General features: G+C 38.2%; 1 protein-coding gene across 1 annotated transcript in view; it reads right to left on the bottom strand.

The window, feature by feature from the left end:
• Nucleotides 1-10,621, bottom strand: part of LOC145344965 (ammonium transporter Rh type A-like) — a 37,167-nt gene extending 26,546 nt beyond the window's left edge. Inside the window, exons 1-2 of the mRNA XM_080192365.1 lie at nucleotides 10,409-10,621; nucleotides 1,244-1,430 (exon numbers count right to left, since the gene is read on the bottom strand). Of these exons, the coding sequence (XP_080048491.1) occupies nucleotides 1,244-1,430; nucleotides 10,409-10,583 (362 nt within the window). The 5' untranslated portion in view covers nucleotides 10,584-10,621. The remainder of the gene's footprint in view (nucleotides 1-1,243; nucleotides 1,431-10,408) is intronic.
• Nucleotides 10,622-24,340: the final 13,719 nt, after the last annotated feature.

Below are 24,340 nucleotides of genomic sequence, written 5' to 3'. Positions count from 1 at the left end.
ACTAAAACGAATGGGCTAGTTCTTATTTCATTATTGACAAATTATGGACCAATTGGTTATTTACAACAACTTGGCTAAGGTGGGCATACAACATCTTTAACATATAAAATAACGGTCTTGAGAAGCCATCTTTGTTAACACGGTATCCATATTTTTAAAGCCATCGCTTCTCATCTTGTGCAGATCAATCAAGGAGAGTGGTGAGAAGTCTGCTCAATTGTTAAAGTTAAGCTTTTTCATTTTACTATTAATTATCGCTAATTACTGTTAATTGACACTTTTCATTTTTCATTCTGACTTGTCATCTTTATATTTTTTAATGGTCAATAAAGCTTCTGAATTCGCCATTTAAAGTGTTCATTGTTGTCGAATGATTAGGTTTTGTTAAACCTGGTTTAATTTACAGTTGCAAACAACCTGAACCCATAAATCTTTTTAAACCACCCTGCTCTAGTGCAGGCTAATCCTTTTCCATATGCAGCAGAAGCCGCTAGTAGCAGTTATTATAGCATGAGGTAACATCACAAGGAAGTCTTGAATCACAATGGTGATTTATTGATCAATGATTAAAATTATATACAAACAATCTTAATAGAAATACAGGTCTCATCCCACCAACTGTTAGGATCTCGTTATCAGGACTCATGCCCTCATACCGGATTGCCTGGGGTTTGTGTGCTTCTTTCTGATGGTCACAGGAGGATCATGTGACTCACAAACAATTGTCCCTTAAAGGGTCCACCCAATCTTAATCAATGCCCTTTCAGAAAGCAACAAAAATGTCTGCCATAGGACATTTCTGTGAAGTACTGATTCTTTTTCTGAGACTATGGTTAGGATAACGTGTCAGGGGACTTCATTGTACTTCTAATCTTTGTGGTGCTTTGGGGTGCAGTGCACATCTTATAAGGCTATTTTGTATTAGTTGCATATTTAATTTGGGCTGTTTCTTTAATCGCTGTGAGAAGTATGAAAAGAACTAATATATTACATATTCTAACTGAAATAACAGGGTAGCTTTACGAATATACTCTGGAGTTCTCTCATTGGGAATTCTGCAGGAATTTTTATCCATTGATTTAAATATATAAGATGATCATTGGACATTATAAGACGTGCAGTGCACTTACCACCTGAGCCCCAGGGAGCCATCCAAAGACCAATACATTTACTTTGTTCAGGACCAAAACACTAATCAAGCTTTAATCAAAACATTCAATCAGCAATTAATCAATAAAAAAACCTGAGAATGTTGATCTTAATTTTTCCATCTTGAAAATGGTGCAGCCAGCCTTGCATCAGTGCACCCCACTGAAGGCCAAACGCAGCAATGAGTAAATTAAATCCAACACTGCTGAATCCATATTTCTTCAAGAAAGTCATCAGAAAGCCAAATCCAACAAAGATCATTACATGTACATCCTGGAAACCTGAATAAGAAATAAGTATCACTTATTATTACCATTAGCTTATCTTAAACACTATAAAGAAAAGTAGGGGCTGATTTTCTTGACTCACCACGCTTCAGTACTGGATAGGATTAGCACCTCCAAAATGCATCTTACCTGTCCAGGCCCAGGAAGCTGGAAGCTGTTTTCCTGCCAATTGGCCTCAGGGCACTCTAGCTGCTGTGAGGGAGCAACAGTGAGAGGGCACCATGGCCCTAAGATCCAGTGGATAACCTGGATATGGATTACTGCTTGTGATTTGGGGTTCTTAGGCTTTCTGCTAAATTCCTATGTACACTTTGGTCAGAAAGGGTTTTCCTATACAAAGTAGGAATGCTTCTGAGAGTTCTGAGAGATTGATTCCAGGGATGAAAGAGCTGTTGTACAAGGAGCGGTTGAAATTCAGAAGAATGAGGTGGGATCTGACTGATGTATAGAAATGCTAAATGGAGATTTATAAGGTGGACACCCCTCATTGTGGGACAGCCTAGAGCAAGAGATCATAGATATAGAGTGAAAGGAAGTAGGTTCAAAACTGAGATGAGGAGATACTACTTCTCCCAGAGGATTGTGCATCTATGGAACCCATTCCTCCAGGGTGCAGTGGAGGCAGAGTCAATCAACAAGTTCAAGAAAGAGATAGATACATTTCTGATGAAAAGCGGGATAAAGAGCTATGGGGAAAGGGCAGGAAAGTGTAATTGAGACTAGGATAAGATCAGTCATAATCATGTTAAATGGTGAAGCAGGCCCAAAGGGCTGAAATGCTTACTCCTGTTCCTAAATTCCTATGTTCCTATGTTTAGCTAAGTTGGAAGGAAATTTACACTCCATTAAAATTGCTTTGTATGTTCTCAGAGTCCTTGAAGATCTCACCAACACTGAATTGGAAAACACTCATTCCCAGTGCTGGTAAATTCCCTTCATGGGCAAAATATATTTTTTTAAATTATAAGAATTGACTAATTCAAAGTTATCTTGTAGGATCGTTGAATTCAATGCAGCATGTTATATATCTGTTAACTGTTCATTATTTGTGTTCGCATACCAGCCAAAGAAGAACAGGAGGATATTGCAAAGTGGCATTGAATGCAAACAAAAGCAGAATCCTTTCCAGTGAATTGCAAAGGAAATAGTTTCCATCATGCTATGAATTGCAACAAATGTGAGGCCATTTTGCTGTCACAAATATGAAAATTTACTTAAAAAACTAATGGAATGGTGACAATGCTTATGCAAAGGATATTACTGTTTAACAGAATTGGACTTCAGGTTTGCAAATCATGTCTATGATTAAAAGATGCATGTTGCAGAAGACATGCTTGATTGCGTAACAATACAGTCCACAAGAGGTCACTGTGACATAATTTCAGTGAGTTGATCCAGTCCTTTATATAAAACAGAATGTAATTGCAATGATGCAAACTTGAGAAAGTTTGTTTTTCTTGCCATAAGTATATATTTGGCAAGTTCATACTATATCTACTTAACAGCTGTCTTTAGGCAGTAGCAAAGTTTAAAAGCAGACAACCACCAGGATATGAGAAGCTACTTTTGAAGTGTGAGCTGGAATGAGGATTGGGGACAGGGGAAGGAATAGAGGGCAAGGGCAGAAGCCTGTCTGGGGAGCATGTTTGAGAGCTTGTCCCGGAAAGAGTGAAAGCTTGTCTGGGTGCCATTTAATTAAGATGACAGGACCTTTGATCCCAAGAGAGAGCGTTGGGGTAGATCACTTCCTGACCACCCTGCCATTAAATTCATCAAGCTCCTTGTGGATGCACAATTAATCAGCTGAACAGCAGAAGATTGCATATGTTCAACAATTCTGCGGAATTCACTCTGACATTCCTACATGCCACCAGACATTGGATGGGATTTTCTAAAAAAAAGGCAAGCATCAGGTTTTGACTGCAAACTGGTGTGCTGTCTCCAGAAACATAGCCAGATTTTCACACCATTGTTCTGAAACTTTATCAAAGAAAATTGAGGGACATGGTTTGCACCATCAATGTATAGGGCCTGATAGAGATGGTAAGACCAGCTCCACAGAGATCTTTTTTAAAGGGTGACTCAATCGCAAAATAAAATTAAAAATAACCCACCTACTAGCCCCCAAACCACCACCACTGACACTGGGACCCCTTGGCAAACAAGGGGAACATCCCGAACCCTTGAATACAGAGGCGTAATCTCTCCCCCACCACTCAATGATCAGAACAATCGTCCCACACCAAGAAGGCATCAGGTGACTCGACCCCTCTGCAGATATTGGGGCAGTCCCCACCCCTACAGTCTCTGTGCCCATCTCTATTCACAGTCTCCCACCCCAACCCCACACATACACATAAGGGGAAACTACCCCCATGGGATTACTCAGCAGACATGCCCCTGGCAATGCCAATTTGATAATGCCATGCCAGCTCTTCAAGGTTGTCAGGCGCGTCCCTCACCAGCCGGGGCAATATTCGCCTTTGTGATGAAAATCACTAGTGATTCCCACCTACATGGCATCATGCCAGAGGGTTTGGGCGGGGTTTGGGGGGACCAGGGAGAGCATGTAATGGGTCCAGAAGCTACGGCATTAAGCTGTATAATGATATTTTTAATCATTCAAATTCATGGAAATCAGGTTCATGCTAATTTCTGGGGGAAGACATCAAACTGAAATCTTGCCACCGCAAATCCTGTTATGGCCCTCTCGTGAGATTTAGCAGCCACAGCAGGATTTGCACCCATGGTGAACGGGCCCGCTAAATCATGCCCATTGTCTCCAGAACAGAAGATTCCAAAGATTGAAGTGGATTGTAAACAACTGGGGCTTCAGCGCAGCTCCCTGCGACACTCCACTCATTACAACTCGCCAACTTGAAAAATAACTAATTATCTCAACATTCTGCTTCCTGTTAGCTAACCAATCCTTTATCCGTGTTAATACAATACCCCCTACACCGCGTTCTCTTATCTTGTGAAGTAACCTTTGATAAGGCTTTATCAAATCCAAATACACCACATTTACATGTTTCACTTTATACAGCTTGCATGTTAGTTTATTTTTTAAAACTCTAACAAAATAGCTAAACATGATTTCCTTTTCAGAGAGCCATATTGACACTATTGGATTCTATTACGTTTCCTTCCTGAATGTCCTTACTCATAGATTCTAGCAATTACCCTATGACTGACGTTAGGCTAACTGATCTGTAGTTTCTGGCTTTCTGCTTTCTCCTATTTCTTGAATAAAGTGTTACGTTAGCAATTTCCCATGCACTGGGACTAATGCAGAATGTAAGGAATTTTGGAAGTTTATAACCAATGCATCTAGTTGCTCTGTAACCACTTATTTATGACTCTCAGTGTGGAATTTAACAATTTTTTTCTAACTGTTGTTTCCCGGCAGGAAAAACAGAGAGCAGCCTGCTAGCTGCTTGCCAAGTTTTCACATTGTATGTTCTCAGAGACTTAAAGAATAAATGGAAGAGGCAGATCCCATGATATTATGCTGGTTGGGTGGGCTTTGAATGTATCCATCCCACCACCAATCTCAGCTCCTAAGAATTTGGGGTGCCCATCCTAGGCAAAAAAAAGAACTTTCCCCAAGGACTTGGGACCCTCTCCCAAGGAAAGTGGGACACCGCCCAGCATCACTAGGGAAACCCCTACACACTTCCCCAATGGAAATTTTCACTGCCGGGGCCCTACCAAGGTATTATCTGACCATGGCCTTCTCGTCTTGCACGCCACCAGCAGCTTCTCCTTGCCAAGTCCCTGTTTGTTAGAACCTGTTGTAAACCCCTGATGTTATGGTTAATACAGTGGGGAAGCCTGCTAATGATATCTAAATGTATGGTAATTGGGTTCCCAATCTTCATAGCAGGAACTTCATTACGTCATTGACAGAAGGCAGGATCCATCAAAATGGAATGACAGGAAAAGATTTTGATGAACCCAATTAAGACCCATTCACTATATTTAAATTCCATCAATTACTTAATCTGTTTGAGCAGTTTAGGCCTATACTCACTGGAGTTTAGAAGAATGAGAGGTGATCTAATTAAGGTATATAAGATACTAAAAGGGAATGTCAGGGTAGATGTAGAATGGATGTTTTCACTTTTTTGACATTCAAGAAGGAGGAGATGTAATAAATAAAAAGGAAACAATGAGGTAATAGAATAGGGCAGCAATTTGGGTAATGATGACCAGGATGTGGTAGGAATGGACAGAGAGTACAAACTAAAGATTGTACTTCAGCTTCCAGTTCTTATATTCTTTCTAAAATCAAACCTTTCATTCAAGTACTTAATCCCTTATGAAAGCACATGTTTGCATTCATAGCCCCACATCTTAAACTAAATGGTGAGGAAAGGGGTCATGTGAGAGGAGATGTAGTAAACAAAAAGGAAACAATGAGGTAATAGAATAGGGTAGCAATTTTGGTAATGACAACCAAGATGTGGTAGGAATGGACAGAGAGTACAAACTAAAGATTGCACTAACAGTAAGACCGCAGATTGTAAAAAATGGGAAAGAGACAGTGTTAGGGTCCCTGTATCTGAATGCACCGCTGACATAAAAGGGGACTCTCATTCAATTCTCCATGATGAAAATGCTTCTTAGCATGTAGGCATAGCAGCTTGTCAACCTTTAGGTCCAATAGTTTCCTTTAGTGATGGTGCTTGTTTTACATTCTTCCCTCCTGTTTGCCTTTTGATTTTCAAGTATCCTTGGGAAATTTTCTAAGTCTTCTACAGAGAAGGCAAATACAAAATACCTGTTCAACTCCTTAGCCATTCCCTTGTTTTCCATGATCAATTTCCCAATCCATTTGCTAGGGGAAGCAACACTAGCTTTAGTTACTCTTTTCCTATTTAAACATTTTAACCATTTGTAGAAACGCCCACTATGTGATTTTATATTATTAGCTACATTTCTCTCCTACTTTCTTTCTCTCTGTTTACTTTTTAGTCATTCTTTGCTGATTTCTTAAAATCTGTCCAATCTTCTAACCTAACACTACACTTTGCAGATTTGTAGAGTGCTTATTTCAATTTGATAACTTCCTTCTTCAGCCATGGATGATGCATCCTTCTCAACAAGTCTTTCTTTCTCTCTGGGGTAAATCTTTGATGAGTGTTATTTAATATTTCCTTAAAGATCTGTCACTGCATATGTACTGCCCTACCTTTTAATCTAGTTTCCCACCTCTTTGCTCTGTTTACAATATCTAATTATGAAACACAAGTCTTGTGTTTTTCCCCTTCTAACTGGAGATAATATTTTATCATGGTATGATTGCTGTCACCTAAAGTTATTGATTAATCCTATCTCATTGTTCATTACCATGTCTAGAATGCCCTGCTTACTTGTTGGTTCTAGAATGTATTGATCCAGGAAATTATTGCAAATACACTCAAGAGCTCATTTTCCAAACTACCTTTGCAATAGATTCACCTACATTGCCCATTTCTTTCTTCCTGTATAGCCTGTCCTACAGTGTAACAACTGTTAGGAGACTTATAAACTAATCTTACCTTTCCTTTTACTTACCTCTATCTAACTGACTCTACATGTTGGTCTTTTGAGCTAAGCACATCTCTCACTGCTGTATTAATGACATCCTTAATTAATAGAACTACCCCATCACCTTTTCTTAGATTTCTACCCTTTTGAAACATCAAATACCTTTCAACACTCAGCATTGGTCATCCTGAAACCAAGTCTCTGTGATGGTTATCAGATCATACATATTGATTTCTATCTGTGCTAACAGTTCATTCATATTGTTATGAATGGTGCATTCAGACACAGGGACCCTAACACTGTCTCTTTCCCATTTGTTACAATCTGCAGTCTTACTGTTAGTGCAATCTTTAGTTTGTACTCTCTGTCCATTCCTACCACATCTTGGTCATCATTACCCAAATTGCTACCCTATTCTATTACCTCATTGTTTCTTTTTTATTTACTACATCTCCTCTTACATGATCCCTTGCCTCACTATTTAGTTTAAGATGTGGGGCTATGAATGCAAACATGTGCTTTCATAAGGGATTAAGTACATGAATGAAAGGTTTGATTTTAGAAAGAGTATAAGAACTGGGAGCTGAAGTAGGCAATTCATCCCCTTGAGCCTGCTCCGCCATTCAGTATGGTCATGGCTGATCTTACCTCAGCTTCACCTCCACCTTCCTGCCTGCTCCCCATCACTTTTCATTTCCTACTAATTAAAACCTATCCATTGCCTCTTTAAATTCGTTTACTGTTCCAGCATCCACTGCACCCTGGGGTAGAAAATTCCACAGATTGATGACCCTTTGAATGAAGTAATTCCTCCTCATTTCTGTTTTAAACCACCATTTAGCCTAAAATTATGGCCTCTTGTTCTTGAATGTCACACAAGTGGAAACATCCATTCTACATCTACCCTGACATTTCCCTTTAGTATCTTGTATACCTTAATTAGATCACCTCTCATTCTTGTAAACTCCAGTGAGTATAGGCCTAAACTGCTCAAACAGATTAAGTAGTTGAAGGAATTTAAATATTTTGAATGGGTCTTAATTGGGTTCATCAAAATCTTTTCCTGTCATTCTTCATACTTAAACATTGATGATCCAAAGAAGGTGGATATGATACATTCAGTATGACTTAGATTCCGATTGCTGGCAACAGAGATATAATTGTTGCAACTTGTTTCTTAGTTTAATCAAATACTTCATCTTATAGCAATTCTCAATCAATGCTGTTCATTGCAATTAAATACTAAAAGTGATTTAGTTATCTAGATACATTTGTTCACACTACAATGGTTTTCCCTTTAAATTTGCAAGAGACTTTCACAAGACACTAGAATTTGACATTGAATTCTAAAATGAGGAAACCATTCCCTTTTCCTAGAACTCGATGAATAAATGTAGAAGGTACCTGAAATGCAGAAGATATTGAGGAATATTAAAAGTGTGCATTAATACTTTTGTGTAATCTATCAGAAGGCACAATTTATTTTAATTGTGGTCAAATATCTACAATGTGAGTAGGTATTTAAGGTTTGTTGAATCTGGTATGAATATAACATACAGCAATTTATGGTATGGAAGTGAGCTTTGCTAGGGTGGATTTGTCCAAATTGGGAATTGCCACAAAATCCAGTACTTTGGTTCCAATAATGTAAAAGTTGCAATGATGATTTTTTTTATCGCTAGCCAGCAGTCAGTCACACTGAATGGATCAGAAAAATTATCTCCTGTTAATTTATGTATAGGGACAAACAAATAAGGAAAAAATTATGGATTTTGATGAATCCACCTATATAGTTACTATATTAAGGTTATTACATTAAGGAGTGCCCTGTTTGTTCTCGTTTCCTTTATTCTACTTTACATCATTGCATAGTGTATGCAGAGCATGATTTTCCTTGGTACACCCAATGAAATAAACTTCAATGCAATTCATGCAGTCCAGCAGAACCACTTTAAATTGTAGGAAATGCTGTCTGTCTCAGTCTTCAATAACAGGGGGCACAGGTGAGAAAACTGGCTCACAAGCTTTAACTTTATACCATAAATAACAGAACATCAAAGCTTTGAGTAATGTTGATTAAAGGTTAGGGCTTCATTCTCAAGTTGTTTCAAAGTCTACAGCTTAATATATTTTCTTGTTTAACATACTTTACACACAGAACTGCAGACTCGTGCACACTCAGATAGAGATAACATGGTTACATTTTTAATTTCATTGGCTGTGTGGTTACTTGGTGAATCACTCGCCTGTTAACGGATCTGTTCAATTTTTATTCTATTGCAATTAAGGGGATGAAAATTGTGTGACTTTAGCAAAGGATAGCTAATTTGTTTCACTGAACTGAATCATAACTGGACATTTAGCACTACATGCAGGATACATTTTTCTACATTAAATGTGTATATTTAGGCCAATTTCTAGTTTGTTTTACTGGTCTATACATTTACAGAAATAGGATGTTTGTGTACAAAAATGAAAAGAGAGTGAATAACAGTACATTAATATCAGAAATGAAAATATTTCAATATGCATTCTTTTTCAGATACTAACAGTGGTTTAGCTATTTTCTATTTTTAATTTCAGAGTGTAGTATTTAATCTTTTTAATTTTTATCTCTAAGTTGTAACTATTGTATTTCTGGAATTTGACAAGAATTTTCTAATGACTTGAAAAATGAACTTTACAGAATTTGGATTATTTTTATGGAAATACACTTTCTCATATTACAAGAGATTCAACTTGATATTTTGACTTGCATCTTTTTACACAAAATTACTTTCTACATACAGTCACAGTTGAAATTTAATCAATATTTGCGATAAATTTTAAGTTAGTTTTATAAGAAAAAGGCTAAGGAAGTAAACCCATGTCTTTTAGCAATTGTAAACAAAAAACCAGAGATAAAAAAACAAATGTACAACTCTGCAGACTGCTCCTTAATCTTCCATTTTATGAAACACAACGTTTTGGCAACACAAATTACAAAACCAGGTTGGTTACATAATCAAACAAATTTTCTTCCAAGTTATTTTTTTCCATAAGTGTATCACATAAATACATTAATCTAAATATGAAGAATTTATATATATCAATAATATAGTTTGTGCAGATTACTAAACAAGTTATCCGTGTAATACAACAGGGAAGATTTAAAACAATTCCATAGCAAACAACTCTACTTTACACCTTTTTATAACCCTCTTTTTATATTTTCTTGTCATAGGTAGACTTTCATTTCAGTGAAATAACTTTTTTTTAATAAATGGAATTATGTAAACACTACGCAAGTTATACCTTAAAAGATGCACATCATAGAAAAGCAAACAAGCTTCAAAGCTTAATCTATTGGAAAAACAACACTGGTTTTTAAAAGTGCTTCACATAGCAGTAAACAACAATATAAGCTTAGCTATTCACTTGTCTACCTTAGATATACTCACTTGGATATAATTTGTATAATGCAGCTGAGGTAGAAGTTTCGTTAGTAGCCTGCTTAGAATTAGCTCCATCATCATATGTAATGAAAACTGCATATAAAAGAATGATCACAGCTTCCAATGTTATAGCCAGTATAGGAAATTTAAAACGCATGTTGGTGGAGTAAGATGCAGGCATCTTTGCCTGAACAAACTTTCTGAGATGTACTTCTGGAATTTAACAGTGGCTTTTAGTAACTGGAAGCCAATTGCAGCAGAATATGATCAGTGGATCACACCCATCACAAAAGGGTGGGGCCATTTGGCAAATGTTCAAATAGCTGTACTGCGATTGTTAGATACTTCAATTCTGTAAGACTTCTGCAAAAAAAAGTTACTTTTCTAACTTTCTAAACAATAAGGTTGAGCCCCCAAATATGGCAAATATGACAAAAAAACAGCATGAGAAAAACTGCCCACCTCCATGCTTTGCTAAAAATAAATTTCTTTTAAAAAAAAGGTATTAAATTGGCTTCATGGCCTTTGCTTCAATTTTTTTCTGGATAATGAGGATAAGATTCCAAACCAAGTAATTGTAAGTACAAAAGTAAATGGGGAATATTGAAAACATATAAATAATTTATTTTTACTTGCCAATAGTGACCAGTATATAATATGGTTCAGGATAATAGTTGAGAAGATGTTAACTGGATTCGAATAAAGTTGATCCTGAAAGGTTGAAATAGAACTTGGGAAATAAAGTGGAGATCGATAATGGTAAACAATAAAGCAGAACAGCAAATATTTTAAAAAGTATTCAACAGGGGCAATATGTTCCACTAAGAAAAACACAAAATTCAACACTAATGAAACATCATGTCTGAATGAAGACAAAGGGAAATAATGATGGTAAAAAAAATTAAATGATTATTTTACTTTAGCAAGGCATGATATTTTGGACAGGATATTGGAAGATGGACTTGAAATTATATAAACACATTTAAAGGAAAAAGAGAAGTATTGCATAAACTAACCAAACACAAAGAGGATAAAACCCCAAAGGATCTAGATTAGAGATAACAGAGGCACTATTGTAAGTATTTTATAATTATTGAGAAAAAGATGCAGTGCCAAATTTGGTGAAATATACTTGTCCTTACGAAGAGTGGCACGGTAGCACACTGGTTAGTACTGCTGCTTCACAGTTCCAGAGTCCTGGGTTTGATTCCTGGCTCGGGTCACTGTCTGTGTGGAGATTGCGCATTCTCCTTGTGTCTGCATGGGTTTCCTCTGGGTACTCCAGTTTTCTCTCACAGTCCAAAGATGTGCAGGTTAGGTTGATTGGCCATGCTAAGAAATTGCCCCTTAGTGTCCAGGGATGTGTTGGTTAGAGGGATTAGTGGGTATAATATATAGGGATGTGGGGGTAAGGCCTGGGTGAGATTGTGTTCGGTGCAGACTCGATGGGCTGAAGGGCCTCTTTCTGCACTGTAGGGTTCTAAGAATGCTAGAATATGTCCAGTCAACTGTAGAGCATAGTTCAACATTGGGAGTGGGGAAAAATAACAGAACCTCTATTGATGGGGAAAATTGGAAAACATCTCGGCCTCAATTTTATGCTGTCCTCCAGAGGGCTTTGAGGTGGAGGAGGGAGGAGTACAAAATTGCATGGGTAGGATTCCCTGTGGGATCCCATTCATCCAGATTTGAATGAAATTTTATGGTGGGGCAATAGGCCCTTGATCCAATTAAAGCCCTTAATAGCCATTCTACAGGCCTTTCCCAGCCAGATTTAATCTCTAGGCTGGTGGGCACATAATAAATCAGGGGGAGAATAGAAACATTTTAAAACTTATGGGCCGGATTCTCTAACCTTGCCTGAAGCTGGGATTCTCCAGTCTCGCTGCAGTGAATGGCGATTTGGCTGAGCTAAATCTACAAGATTAAAATTTATCTTGGATGCTCTAATGACTCAGAGATTTCCAAATTTTCCTTGTGATGTTCGCAACCGCCCCCTACCAGGATGTATGCCCTTCTTTCTGCATGTAAAGTGCACAGAAAAAAACTAAACGAATGGCAGTCCCTTCAAAAGCGGGAATAGTATCACACAGTACTGAAGATATTTCCTGTGCTGTAATTTTCTATGTTCTTTGTTCTTTATATTTTGGGATTCCTCCCAAATCAACCGATCATGAATGATTACAGCCTCCAACCATTTGAAACAAAGTCTTTGCATGGACTAGCCATGATGCTTCAAAATCCTCCATATATAAACAACAAAGTCATTATAATACAATCCATTGCTGAAGTACATTACTAAGCATCATTTATTAAAACAGCTAATAATAAAATTGTTTTCATTGGAAAGGAGCGATTTCCTGATTTTCAAATTTTGCTCATTGTAAAGGCTATCCTGAGAATACCTTGGAGAGCCATATTAGAGTGTAACTAAAATAAAGCTGGACAATAATTTTTTTTAAAAACTGGCATAATTGGAATGTTTTGTACAATATTCTCATGACGATGAATGCGAGTGACATTTAAATGCCCTCTGAAAGGACTGAGCAACACCACTCAATTTGCTAGGTCATTTCAGAGATTTCATGAGTATCTCTATGTCAGTCTTTTGCTTGACTAATCTATGAAACAGCTCTCCCAATTTTGGCACAAGCCCTCACATGCTGATGCCAAGTGGTCCATCCAGTTTTATTTTAGACTTCGACGGAGTTTGATACAACTGAAAGGTTTGCTAGGTTATTTCAGAGGGCATTTCAGTGTCAATCACATTGTTATGGGTTTGGAGTCACATGTAGGCAGACCTAGCAAATTGAGTGGTGTTGCTTGGTCATTTCAGAGGGCATTGAAATGTCACTTGCATTCATCGTCATGAGAATATTGTACAAAACATTCCAATTATGCCAGTTTTTTAAAAAAATTATGGTCCAGCTTTATTTTAATTACACTCCAATATGGCTCTCCAAGGTATTCTCAGGATAGCCTTCACAATGAGCAAAATTTGAAAATCAGGAAATCGCTCCTTTCCAATGAAAACAATTTTATTATTAGCTGTTTTAATAAATGATGCTTAGTAATGTACTTCAACTATGGATTGTATTATAATGACTTTGTTGTTTATATATGGAGGATTTTGAAAAAAGCAGGTTTTCACAACAATTGACAATGGTTTCATCATTAGACTTTTAATTTCAAATTTTAAAAAAAGAAATTATTTATCAAATATAGGTTTGAACCTGGGTCCTCAGGGCATTACCCCGGGATTACTAGTCTGGTGACAATCCCACTACACCATTGTCTCCCCTTGACAAGCAGATAGGTAACAGAAGTCAGAACTTTCCGGATGTTCATGCCAATGGGATCTTCTGATCCTGACATTTTGGTCAGCAACACAAAGGCTTTGTAATATATGATGTTCATCAGGAACCCAAAGAGAGAATCCAGGAGAAACTTCTTTATTTAGAGTGGAGAAAATCTGGAAATCACTACCATAGGAAATAGTTGTGAGAAATGGCATAGATGTCATTATGAAGAAGCTTGATAAATGGGAGAAGGAAATATAGGTTTATGTTGATAGATTGAGATAATGAATGATGGGAGGAGGCTTGAATGAAACATAGACACCAACTGGTTGGGCCAAATATCCTGTTCCAATGATTGTTAAACTTAATATCATTGTTTAAATGTAGCTTCTCATTCTTAAATTTTCATTGGTTTATGCTACATTTCCTGCATTTTCTTTTTGCAAAACTTGTGATCAGATTTGTTTTAGCACAACTTACGCTGTAAGGCCTAGAAAATTTTCTTCTAAGAATTAATAAGGCAAATGAAGCAGGTAGGAGGTGGTTGTGTAATGGTATTGTCACTGGACTAGTAATCCAGACACCCAGGGTAATGCTTTGGGGACCTGGATTCAAATCCCACCATGGCAGATGGTTCACAAAATATATAGTGGAAATCTGCTTTGAAAAAAAGGTCTAACGATAACCATGAAATCATTGACAATTATCAAAAGAACCCAACACCTTCACTAATACCCTTCAGAGAAGGAAATCTGCCATCCTTACCTGATCTGGCCTATAGGTAACTCCAAGCCCACAGCAATGCTGTTGACTCTTAAATGGCATCCACAGTATTTTGCCTTTATCTCTTGCTATTCATAAGCTAGGTGATCGGATTTGAAAGTAGTATAAATAAAATAGAGCAAGCCGACATAATTGTATTTTCAAAAATCAAAAAGACCAGATATCTCATCACTTACTTCAACAATAATCTAGTGTTATGTTCATTTGGTAGGTAATACATCAATTTTCTTTTCAAACTTTTCTTATTATCTTTCTTGTAGCTATGAAAATGGATGGACTTTGAAGAACAAATTTGTAACCTTTTGAACCTTTCTATCTGAAGTTCAGCCAAGACAAGCAACTGAAATTAAAAGATCATGTCTCAAGATTTGGGATTTATTTTTGCAGAAATATGACATAGCTGGAATTCCTCAGTTACAAACATTGCTTATAATGTAGTGCAGCAATTTCCTGTGCCAGGAGAAGTGAAAAAAATTGGTTCATCTGATAGGACAACAATGTACAAATTATGACATATGCTTTGTGAGGCTTTACAATTCCAGGTCACTAGAATTATTGGCCCTGTGTTTGCTAGAGTGGGGCATCTCACAGAGTGCCTGGTTTATTAGAATTTCTTCCCCATCCTTCAACTTGCAAAAAGTGTTGTGCTGCAAATTTCAGGGAATAGAGCTGATAACAGGGCAACCAGGTATCTATGACTTTGGTCAATTACAGGATCAACAGTCTACACCACTTCACCATCCCTACCCCGCCACCCTGCCAGCCCTCCCACTCCACCCCACCCCAACAAATTAATCAACAAGATCTTAGGATTGAGAGAGAAAATCAGAGAAATGACAGAGAAGGAAGGTGAATTAGAATAGAATCATAGAATCCTACAGTGCACAAGGAGGCTATTCAGCCCATTGAGCCTGTACAATAACAATTCCACCCATCCTCGTAACCCCACGATTTATCCTGCTAATTTCCCTCACATTAAGAGGTAATTTATCATTGCCAACCAACCTAATCCACACATCTTTATGGAAGAATTGGAGTTAACTTAGACGCAGAAGAAGAAGTGCAGGAAGAAAGATTGGATTGAAAGATAGAGCATAAAATACACTATTGTGCTTAACACCTTTCCAAGACAAGACACTGCACTTGACTGGTATCTCATCCATCATCTTATACATTCACTACCTCCCCATCAATGTCTCGCAGCAATAATATGTAACATCCACAAGGGGCACTGAAGAACTCATCAAGATTCCTTCAGCTGCAACTTCTAAATCCATGAGCTCTATCACCTAGAAGGTCAAGAGCATTACCTACAAGCTCCCCATCAAGCCACACATGCTATCTTGACTGGGAACTATATCATGGTAGATTCACCGTTGCTTGTCAAAAGCCTGGAACTTTCCTTAACCTCTAACAGCACCATGAGTGTACTTGTACCAGACGGACTGCAGCAGTCGAGAAGGCAGCTCATCACCATTTTTCCAAGTGCAATTAGGATGGGCACTAGCTGCTGGCCTTGCCAGTGATGCACACATCCCTAGGCTGAATAATAAATGGATAATACCATGTGATATGAGATTTCACAATTTGAATTGATCTATTTCTGGGCCGACAAAGTTGAGTGACATTGTAGAGGCAATGTCATTAATAGGTTTCTTATCATGTTAATTACCACACTTCCATCTTGATTTCAGCAATAAGCAAAAATAATAATTATGCTGAGTGGCATCATTGTCACATTTTGGGGCCTCTGTGGAACTTCAATCAGGCCATGATCACAGCTGCATGGGTGTTGGATACCAGCATGCTTTCTGCCTTGAAGAGGCTAATAGATATGTTTCTGTGGCCTTCCAAGGTTATCACTGATCTGCACTAAGCTGCAGCCTTTTTTTATTCATTCATGGGACATGGGCGTCACTGGCTGACTAGCATTTATTGCCCATCCCTCGTTGCCCGAGGGCAACTAAGAGTCAAACACATTGCCGTGGCTCTGGAGTCACATGTTGGCCAGACCAGGCAAGGATGGCAGATTTTCTTCCCTAAAGGACATTAATGAACTAATGAATCCACAATAGTTTCTTGGTCATCAGTAGATATTCAATTCCAGACTTTTTTATTGAACCAATACTTTGCTGGATGTTAGGAACATTTTTCATCTGGGCTTGTCTAGGTTTGTTTTTGTGTTATTGGATTGGATTTCACACAGAAGTTGCAGCCTTGCCCTTCAGTTGGAAAGTGGGGATGAACCCACCTCCATTGGTCTTGGAATACACAACAGTACTTTGCATGGCACCAGAGCTCAGGCTCTGAAGGGCCATCCCCAACATTAAACAGATGCTACCTGAGTGTTTGCAAAATTTTCTGTTTTTGTCCCACTTGTATCCTTATCAGTTCAGACATCAATATGAAAAGAAACTGGAGACATCAGGCTGTCTTTAATTGGATTAGTGTTAGAATAACAAATTAAGGAAATGGGGAACAATCCCCCCAAGATCAGAAATTCCTGCCCGAGCTCAATGGACCTTTAAATGGTCCGCTGAATTTTCTGTTGCCTGCTACAATTCTCGCAGTGTGTGAGACGGGAGAGTTTTGGCCAGGGTTTCTTTTGGATAGCCTGTGATATTGCCATATTGCTAATGGTGAGGTTAAAATGTTGACCTGTGGAAACTATGCTATTCAGTTTGACATGGGGTGAACCAAGATTTGCGTGCATAGTTTCATTCACTCTGCTTTTAGGTTTCTACCACATTAAAAGCAACAGCAAATAAATCTTTTATAATGCATTGCAATGTTTACAGGCAATAACAAGATAATTTAGTGCTTCATATGACAGAATTTACAGAGATTTGCATAGTCTCAAAAAGGAGACAAGCATAAAAATACAGTTTGATTAATTATTTATGCTGCTAGTTAAATTGCTTGAAGTCTACTCTGTAGCGTGACAGAAAATCTTCTTTTGTACCAAGCTAATTACTGTAAAAGATAGATTTTCCTTCCTGTGCCAAAAGATAACACAATCTCTCAGTTACCAAAGCAGGATGTTTTAATTTTTCCCCCAGAAATTTCCTAGTTTCATGGGAAATAGAAGCCTTGTGATTTTCATTAAGATTGTGCGATTAAACTTTCATTACTGTTTACAGCCCTGTGAGGAAAAGGGTGGAGATTTGACTCAAAACAATTTCATTAAAGTGAGCTTGATAATTACCTAAAAGGAAGAAAAGATCAAATTTAGTTGTTTGATTTATAGGAAAGATGCTGCACATTATCAATTGAAGCTATCCTAGAAAAGTACGTTGTTAGGAAAGTAAGTGTTTGGTGCTTAAAAAATGGATTTAACCAAAAGGAAATAGAAAAATATTCTCTTGAGACTCATTAACAAGACTTCATTTCAAGGACTGATTAAAGAAGGGTAGACTGAATTGTGGAAGTAAAGTTCATGCCCTTTACTTGAAGTAAATGACTTGAAATAGTAGGAAAAAATTGTGATTTAAAATAGAATCTACGCATAATTCAATTTGTGCTTAGAAACCCAGATTTTTCAAAGCGTGAAAGGTGTAAAATACATATTTAATAATTACGAGTACTGAAAAAATATCATTGGAGTTATTATAGGTTGCGGCACAGATATAACCCTTGGACATCAGTCAGCTCTGAAGAATTGTGCAGACAATTTTCTTTGACAGATTGCGTGTTGAAAGATGTCAGGTGTTAGGATTAGTTTTGAAACTTCCAGCATTTTACTATTAAGGTGTTCCCTTTAAAACAATCCTGAATGGTTAAATGCCACGAACATCCATGTCTGTCAGGAATACCCCCATTCTCATGGCTAGAAGGTAAGACCAATTAAACACCAGCTCCCAGTCTAGTGTTAAAGTTTCAAGGACGGCATGTTGAGCATTGAGCTTCCACCTTTTCCAGACATGGTCATTAATGGAAGAAGAAGGTGGGGTTGAGTTTTGTATATTGGAATTCCTGCATCCTAGACCTTAAGCAACAGAATAGAATAGAACAGAAGTTGCAGTTGGTGTCAGTATGCTTGGCGATCCCTAACAGTTTTCTACCATTTGGTTTCTGTTAAACGGGGCCACAAGGTAAACTTTGTTTCTGAGGAAAACGCAACACCACTTCTTATGTCAGGAGCTGAATGGTCTACTTTTATTCCCATCTATTATTTTCTTATGTCACTGTGCTCTTAATTTTAGGTAATCACATTTAAATTGATCCCATGCTGAAATCAGGAATGCTTTTCATTTGTTTGCAAAGCAGAGGGAGATTATCTCCCTTAGGTTGATCATCAGTATTGTGTTTAAACTTTATATTTGTTTTTCACATTGCTGTATCTGCACTTTAATAGGACATCTCCCTTTCAAGGTGAAAATGAAAAGAATTTTTTTTTCAGTCGTTAGTTCTATTCTCTTCCACAGAAAACATAGTGTAGGCTGGATCATTGAATTTATTCATAGCAGAGTTAGACAGATTTTTGGAAGACAATGGAGTCAAGGTTTATGGCAGGGCAGACAGGAAAATGGAGTTGAGAACACAACCAGATTAGCTATGATCTCTCATTGAATGGCAATGGAGGAGATTGAAGGGCTGAATGACCAGCTGCTACTTCATATCCTACTACCTTTAATGCATTACTCTTGCTGTTTGTTGCTGCATTTTCCAAAAGCACTGCTGTTGACCCCAGAAGCTTCATTAGCAGCTATCACTGTATTGTATTCAGTATGGGAATTCTACTGGACAACCCAGTGATGAATTTGGAAGCGATAGAAAAGTTACAGCAGAGGGTGGCCTGGTAGCACAGTGGTTAGAACTGCTGCCTCACAGTGCCAGGGACCCAGGTTCAATTGCAGCCTTAGGTCACTGTCTGTGTGGAGTTTGCAGTGAATTTCAGACACCCCACCACCCTCTGTGTAAAAAGGTTTTTTCTCATGTTCCTTGTAATCCTTCTGTCACCTAGTTTGAATCTGGCACCCTGGCACTGCCCAAGGGGCACTTCCCTCTTGCCACTGACCTCCCAGGGGGCCTCAATGGCACTGTCCCCACCAGAGGTGTGAGGATGCCTCATCTCTGTTAGTGCAGAGCAGCTGTAAATCCCACTGGTGGGAAGCACTCCCGGCCGGGATGGGGGGGTGGGGGATTGGGGGGTGGGGGGTGCTCGTGGTGGTGGTAGTGGAGATGAAGAATGCCATCCTGGGCCTGGTGATCACATGGAAATGTCAATTTCCATATGATAATCAGCTCTGCACCAATTTCCTGCCCAAGCAGCACAACGGACTGCGAGAATCCCAGTCCTTATGTTCATACGTAGTGTAAAAGGGCTAGTTGCAAATTATCATGTTTTACATCTCTCTTGATTTTCACTACATTGATTTTAATAGGTGTTCAGAGATATTGCTGTACAGAATGTGGCTTCATTAATAACAGTCACTTTAAAGGAATATATCATTATGTCAAATATTTTGAGACATTTCAAGACTACATGCGTGCAAGTGATTGATATTATTTTGTCTTTGGAGTATTGGCTTCTGTTAAACCCCCCCAAATTCACAAATTATTGAAGCAGGCTTTTATTTCCAAACTCTCCATAACATTCCTGTCAGAGAATAACAGAAGCAATGCTAGAAAGACTGGATTATGTTTGCTACAGGAGGGAGTCCTGTTATTGTAAATATTCTACCTTTCTTTCATTCAAGCCACTGATTACTTTTCAATGATCTGGTGTCATATGTCAAGAACTGGATACTTTTTAAATGGTTTTGTTATCATTGTTCATGCATTTCTTTTTGTCCTGGTGCCTTTGGGAAAGTGTTTAGTGTTTAGTAAATTGTTCAATGAGAAAACCATCACAGTATGAGAAATATGTATGATTTCCTTCTGGAGACCATTTTGTATTCTTGCAGCAATGTGTATTGTCATGTTTACTTGTATTTGTTAATATGTATTGTAATGCCTAAAGTGCTGCTTTTAGCTGGGGATGAGTGGTAGTGCAGAGTGGATTGGAATTTTTGCAATGAGCTACACATTGGGTGCCTTAGTTACTGCTAAAAACCTCTCACTGATGATTCATGGGAATGCCTTCTTTACGCTCCAACAGTAACCATAATGTGATATGGTGGGGAGAATTACTGAGGAACTTCAATGTCTGGAGAATGAATGATCACTCCATTTTTAAAATAATTCTTGTGAAAAATGTTTTGTGTTTTGGAATTTTAATATAAACAATAAATAACAACTTGGGGGATAATTTATGGAAAGTAGGATTTCATTGAAGCTTAAATGTAAAGATTTATGATTTGTGCTTATTAGCTGGTTATTGATTATGCAGTGGTAATGTAATCATTATTTATTGCAAACAGTTCAGATAAAGATTACTCCATTAATCTCTGAAATATACAACATGTGTTAGTGCAAAGAAAGATTTATCATGATAATCATTCATCATGTTTGAACATTCACAGAATGAAAGCAAATCCTACTTTAAAACAGTTGGATATTGTCATTTTATGGGCAAGATATGATCATTCCTGAGTTAATTTGATTTTGTTCCTTCTTTATCTTTAAAGATGTAAATTACCCAAAAGCTTTTGAGGTTGCCAAAATGTTTGGAAACTGAGTGAGCAGAGGTCGGTTGATCTTCAACTCTTAAGGGTGTTTAGACAACTTTCTGCTGGTACACAGATCCAGTAAGACTTCAATTTTACAAGGTTTTTCCAACAGTGTGGTGGCACAAGCAGCAGGCCTGGGTTAGAAAATTAAACACGTGACTTTTTAAATTCCTAGCATGCTGATTTTCCAACAGTTGATTTTGTGGGACAGAAGGGGACTATGCTCTTGGGAGCCAACAGAGGCTCCTTTAATATTGAAAATGCTGGAAAACCTCATTGGGTCTGTCTGATAGCATCTGTAGCGAGACAATACAGCTAACATTTCAAGTCTGGATGACCCCTTATCAGAATGGCCGAAGCTCCTATGAAGTGTCATCCAGACTTAAACGTTGGCTCTATTCTATCTCCACAGATGCTGTCAGACCAGAGATTTTCCAGCATTTTCTGTTTTTGTTTCAGATACCAGCATCTGCAGTAATTTGCTTTTACACCTTTAAGATTGTTTGAGAATGCTCACATGTCAAATTCACAAGTTTGAAGAAAGCTCTACCTACAAACATAGTTCTGCCCATTAATAAAATGGGAGCTTTAAGCTCTCAACAGGATTCCTAACAGGTAATTAGCTTTGTTGTACCATGGCTCAGTTGGCAGCACTTTTGCTTCGAGCCAGAAGGTTGTGCACTCAAATCCTAACCAAATGATTCTTAAAAAATTACAGATTGAGGGGGTCACTATCAAGGCCAACATTTATTGCCAATTCACAATAGCCCTTAAGAACTAATTGTAAAGACAATGGGCACAGTTGTTAGCACTGCTGCCTCACAGTGCCATGGACTCGGGTTTGATTCCTGCCTTGGGTCACTGACTGTGCAGAGTCTGCACATTCGTCCCATCTCTACAGGGTTTCCTCCGCGTGCTCCAGTTTCCTCCCACAGTCTGAAATATGCGCTGGTTAGGTGCATTGGCCATGCTAACTTCTCCCTCAGTGTACCCGAACAGGTGCTCGGTGTGGCGGCTAGGGGATTTTCACAGTAACTTCACTGCAGTGTTAATGTAAAACTACCTGTGACACTAATAAATAAATAAACTCCTTGAACCGCTGCAGTCTGTAAGGTGAAGGTATCCATAGCGTTGTCATGGAAGTGGTCGACAAGATGATTTTGGGAAGCGTCATCAAATAAACTTTGGTGAGTTTCTGCAGTGCATTTTGTACGTGATATATATTTCCACCACAATGCACTAGGGTGGTCAAAGTGAATGTTTAAAGTAGTGGATGGGACGGTAACAAGTGGGCTGATTTTTCCTGAATGGTGTCAAGCCTCTTGGGTGTTGTTGGATCTGCTCTCATCCAGGAATTCAGAGAATATTCCATCATGCTCCTGACTTTGCCATTTAGCAGGCTTTGCTAAGTCAAGAGACAAGTTGCTCAACACAGAATTCCCAGCTTCTGACCTGCTCTTGTAGTCACAATATTTACATGGCTGGTCCAGTTCAGTTTCAGGTAAATAGTAACACCCCAAGGAGATTGATGCTGGGGGATTCAATGATCATAGAATCTACAGTGCAGGAGGAGGCCATTTGTCCCATCAAACCTGCATTAACAAGAATTCCACCCAGGTCCTATCCCCACAACCACACGTATTTACTCTCGGGGTTCCTCTGACACTAAGGGTTAATTTATCATTGATTTATTAATCAACCTAACCTGCACATCTCTGGACTATGGGAAGAAACTGGAGCAACCAAAGGAAACCCATGCAGACATGGGGAGAATGTGCAAACTGCACACAGACCCAAAGCTGGAATCGAACTTGGGTCCCTGATTTTGTGAGGCAGCAGTGCTAACCACTGTGTCACCATAACGCTCTGATGGTGATGCCATTGAATGCCGGGGGAGATGGACTGTCCCTTATTGGGGATGGTCATGTCTGACATTCATTGAAGAGACTATCACTTACTGTTTATCAATCCAAACCTGAATGTTGTCCAGATTTTGCTGCATGCAGCACAGACTGCTTTACTGCCAGAGGAATTTCAAATTGAATTAAACAGCATGCAAATATCAGCAAACATTTCTGAGTTTACATCAGAGGGAAGATCATTCATGAAGATGTTAGGATTTTCACAGTAACTTCACTGCAGTGTTAATGTAAGCCTACCTGTGACACCAATAAATAAATAAACTCCTTGAACCTGATACTGATATGTGGTACACTTGCAGTCATGCCTGGGTAAAGCTGAGTATAAAATCTGGACACTTGAGTGCTCTGCTAAGGGGATACAGCACCATTGAAGGTGTTGTCTTTAAATTGAGATATTAACTAAACTCTGTCTATCCACCCACATAGATGCAAAAAAATCCTATCACAGGCCTGACCAAATTTAACACTCAAACAATTTCACTAAAACAAAATATCTTGCATTATCACATTGCAATTTGGGAGTCTTTGCTGGGTGCAGTTTGACTGCTGTAATTAGTGACTATACTTCAAAAAAATGCACCTCATTAGTTGTAAAGCTCTTTGGGACAGCCAGTGTCTGCAGGCATTGAATGTTTTTGGTTTTCAGGTACTGCTTCTATATGCTATTATTATGATAGCTTGGCAGATAAAATGGCAAATACTACTGCAATATAGCTAACACATTTGATTATTGTGAGGTTTGAAGATTTGTTGTGTCAGCTTGCATTCTGCTTTCTGATGAGGGGACCACTTCACAATGAGGCATCCGGTAGAAGTTTCAATTCTGTGCATAGAGTGTAAAGAGGCGCACAAATATTATTGAATTATGTTAGTTATGCACTTAGATATTTTTACACCCAGCTTATTTTATGGGCTTTTTGTGATGTAAAGCATTTCATTATAAAAGAGGAAACTAGAGTGAAGATTGAAGTAGCTGGTGTCACACTGGAATAAGGACAAATTAGGAACAATTAGGACAAATGAGACCAGAAAATGGCATGTGTGATGCAAAAGTTAGAAGACGGACAGAGACAGCCACAAGTAATTTTGTGAAAATGAAAAATGTATTGACAACAAGAAAACTCAACCTTGTAACATGGTGAAAAATTCATATTCTATCCACTTTCCTGTATGCTCAGAAACTTGGACAAAAATAAAATATGGAAGAAAATAAAGGCTTTTGAGATGTAGATGCATTCTGAAAGTTCCAAAGATAAAAGAAAAGCAACTCGAAATAGCAAAAATGAAAAGAACCCTAACAAAATGTCACATGGAAAAGAAAAT

This window comes from Carcharhinus amblyrhynchos, chromosome 7 (genome assembly GCF_965287045.1).
Source record: "Carcharhinus amblyrhynchos chromosome 7, sCarAmb.v2.hapA, whole genome shotgun sequence".
NCBI lineage: Eukaryota > Metazoa > Chordata > Chondrichthyes > Carcharhiniformes > Carcharhinidae > Carcharhinus > Carcharhinus amblyrhynchos.
This window is presented reverse-complemented; position numbering and strand designations above follow the sequence as displayed.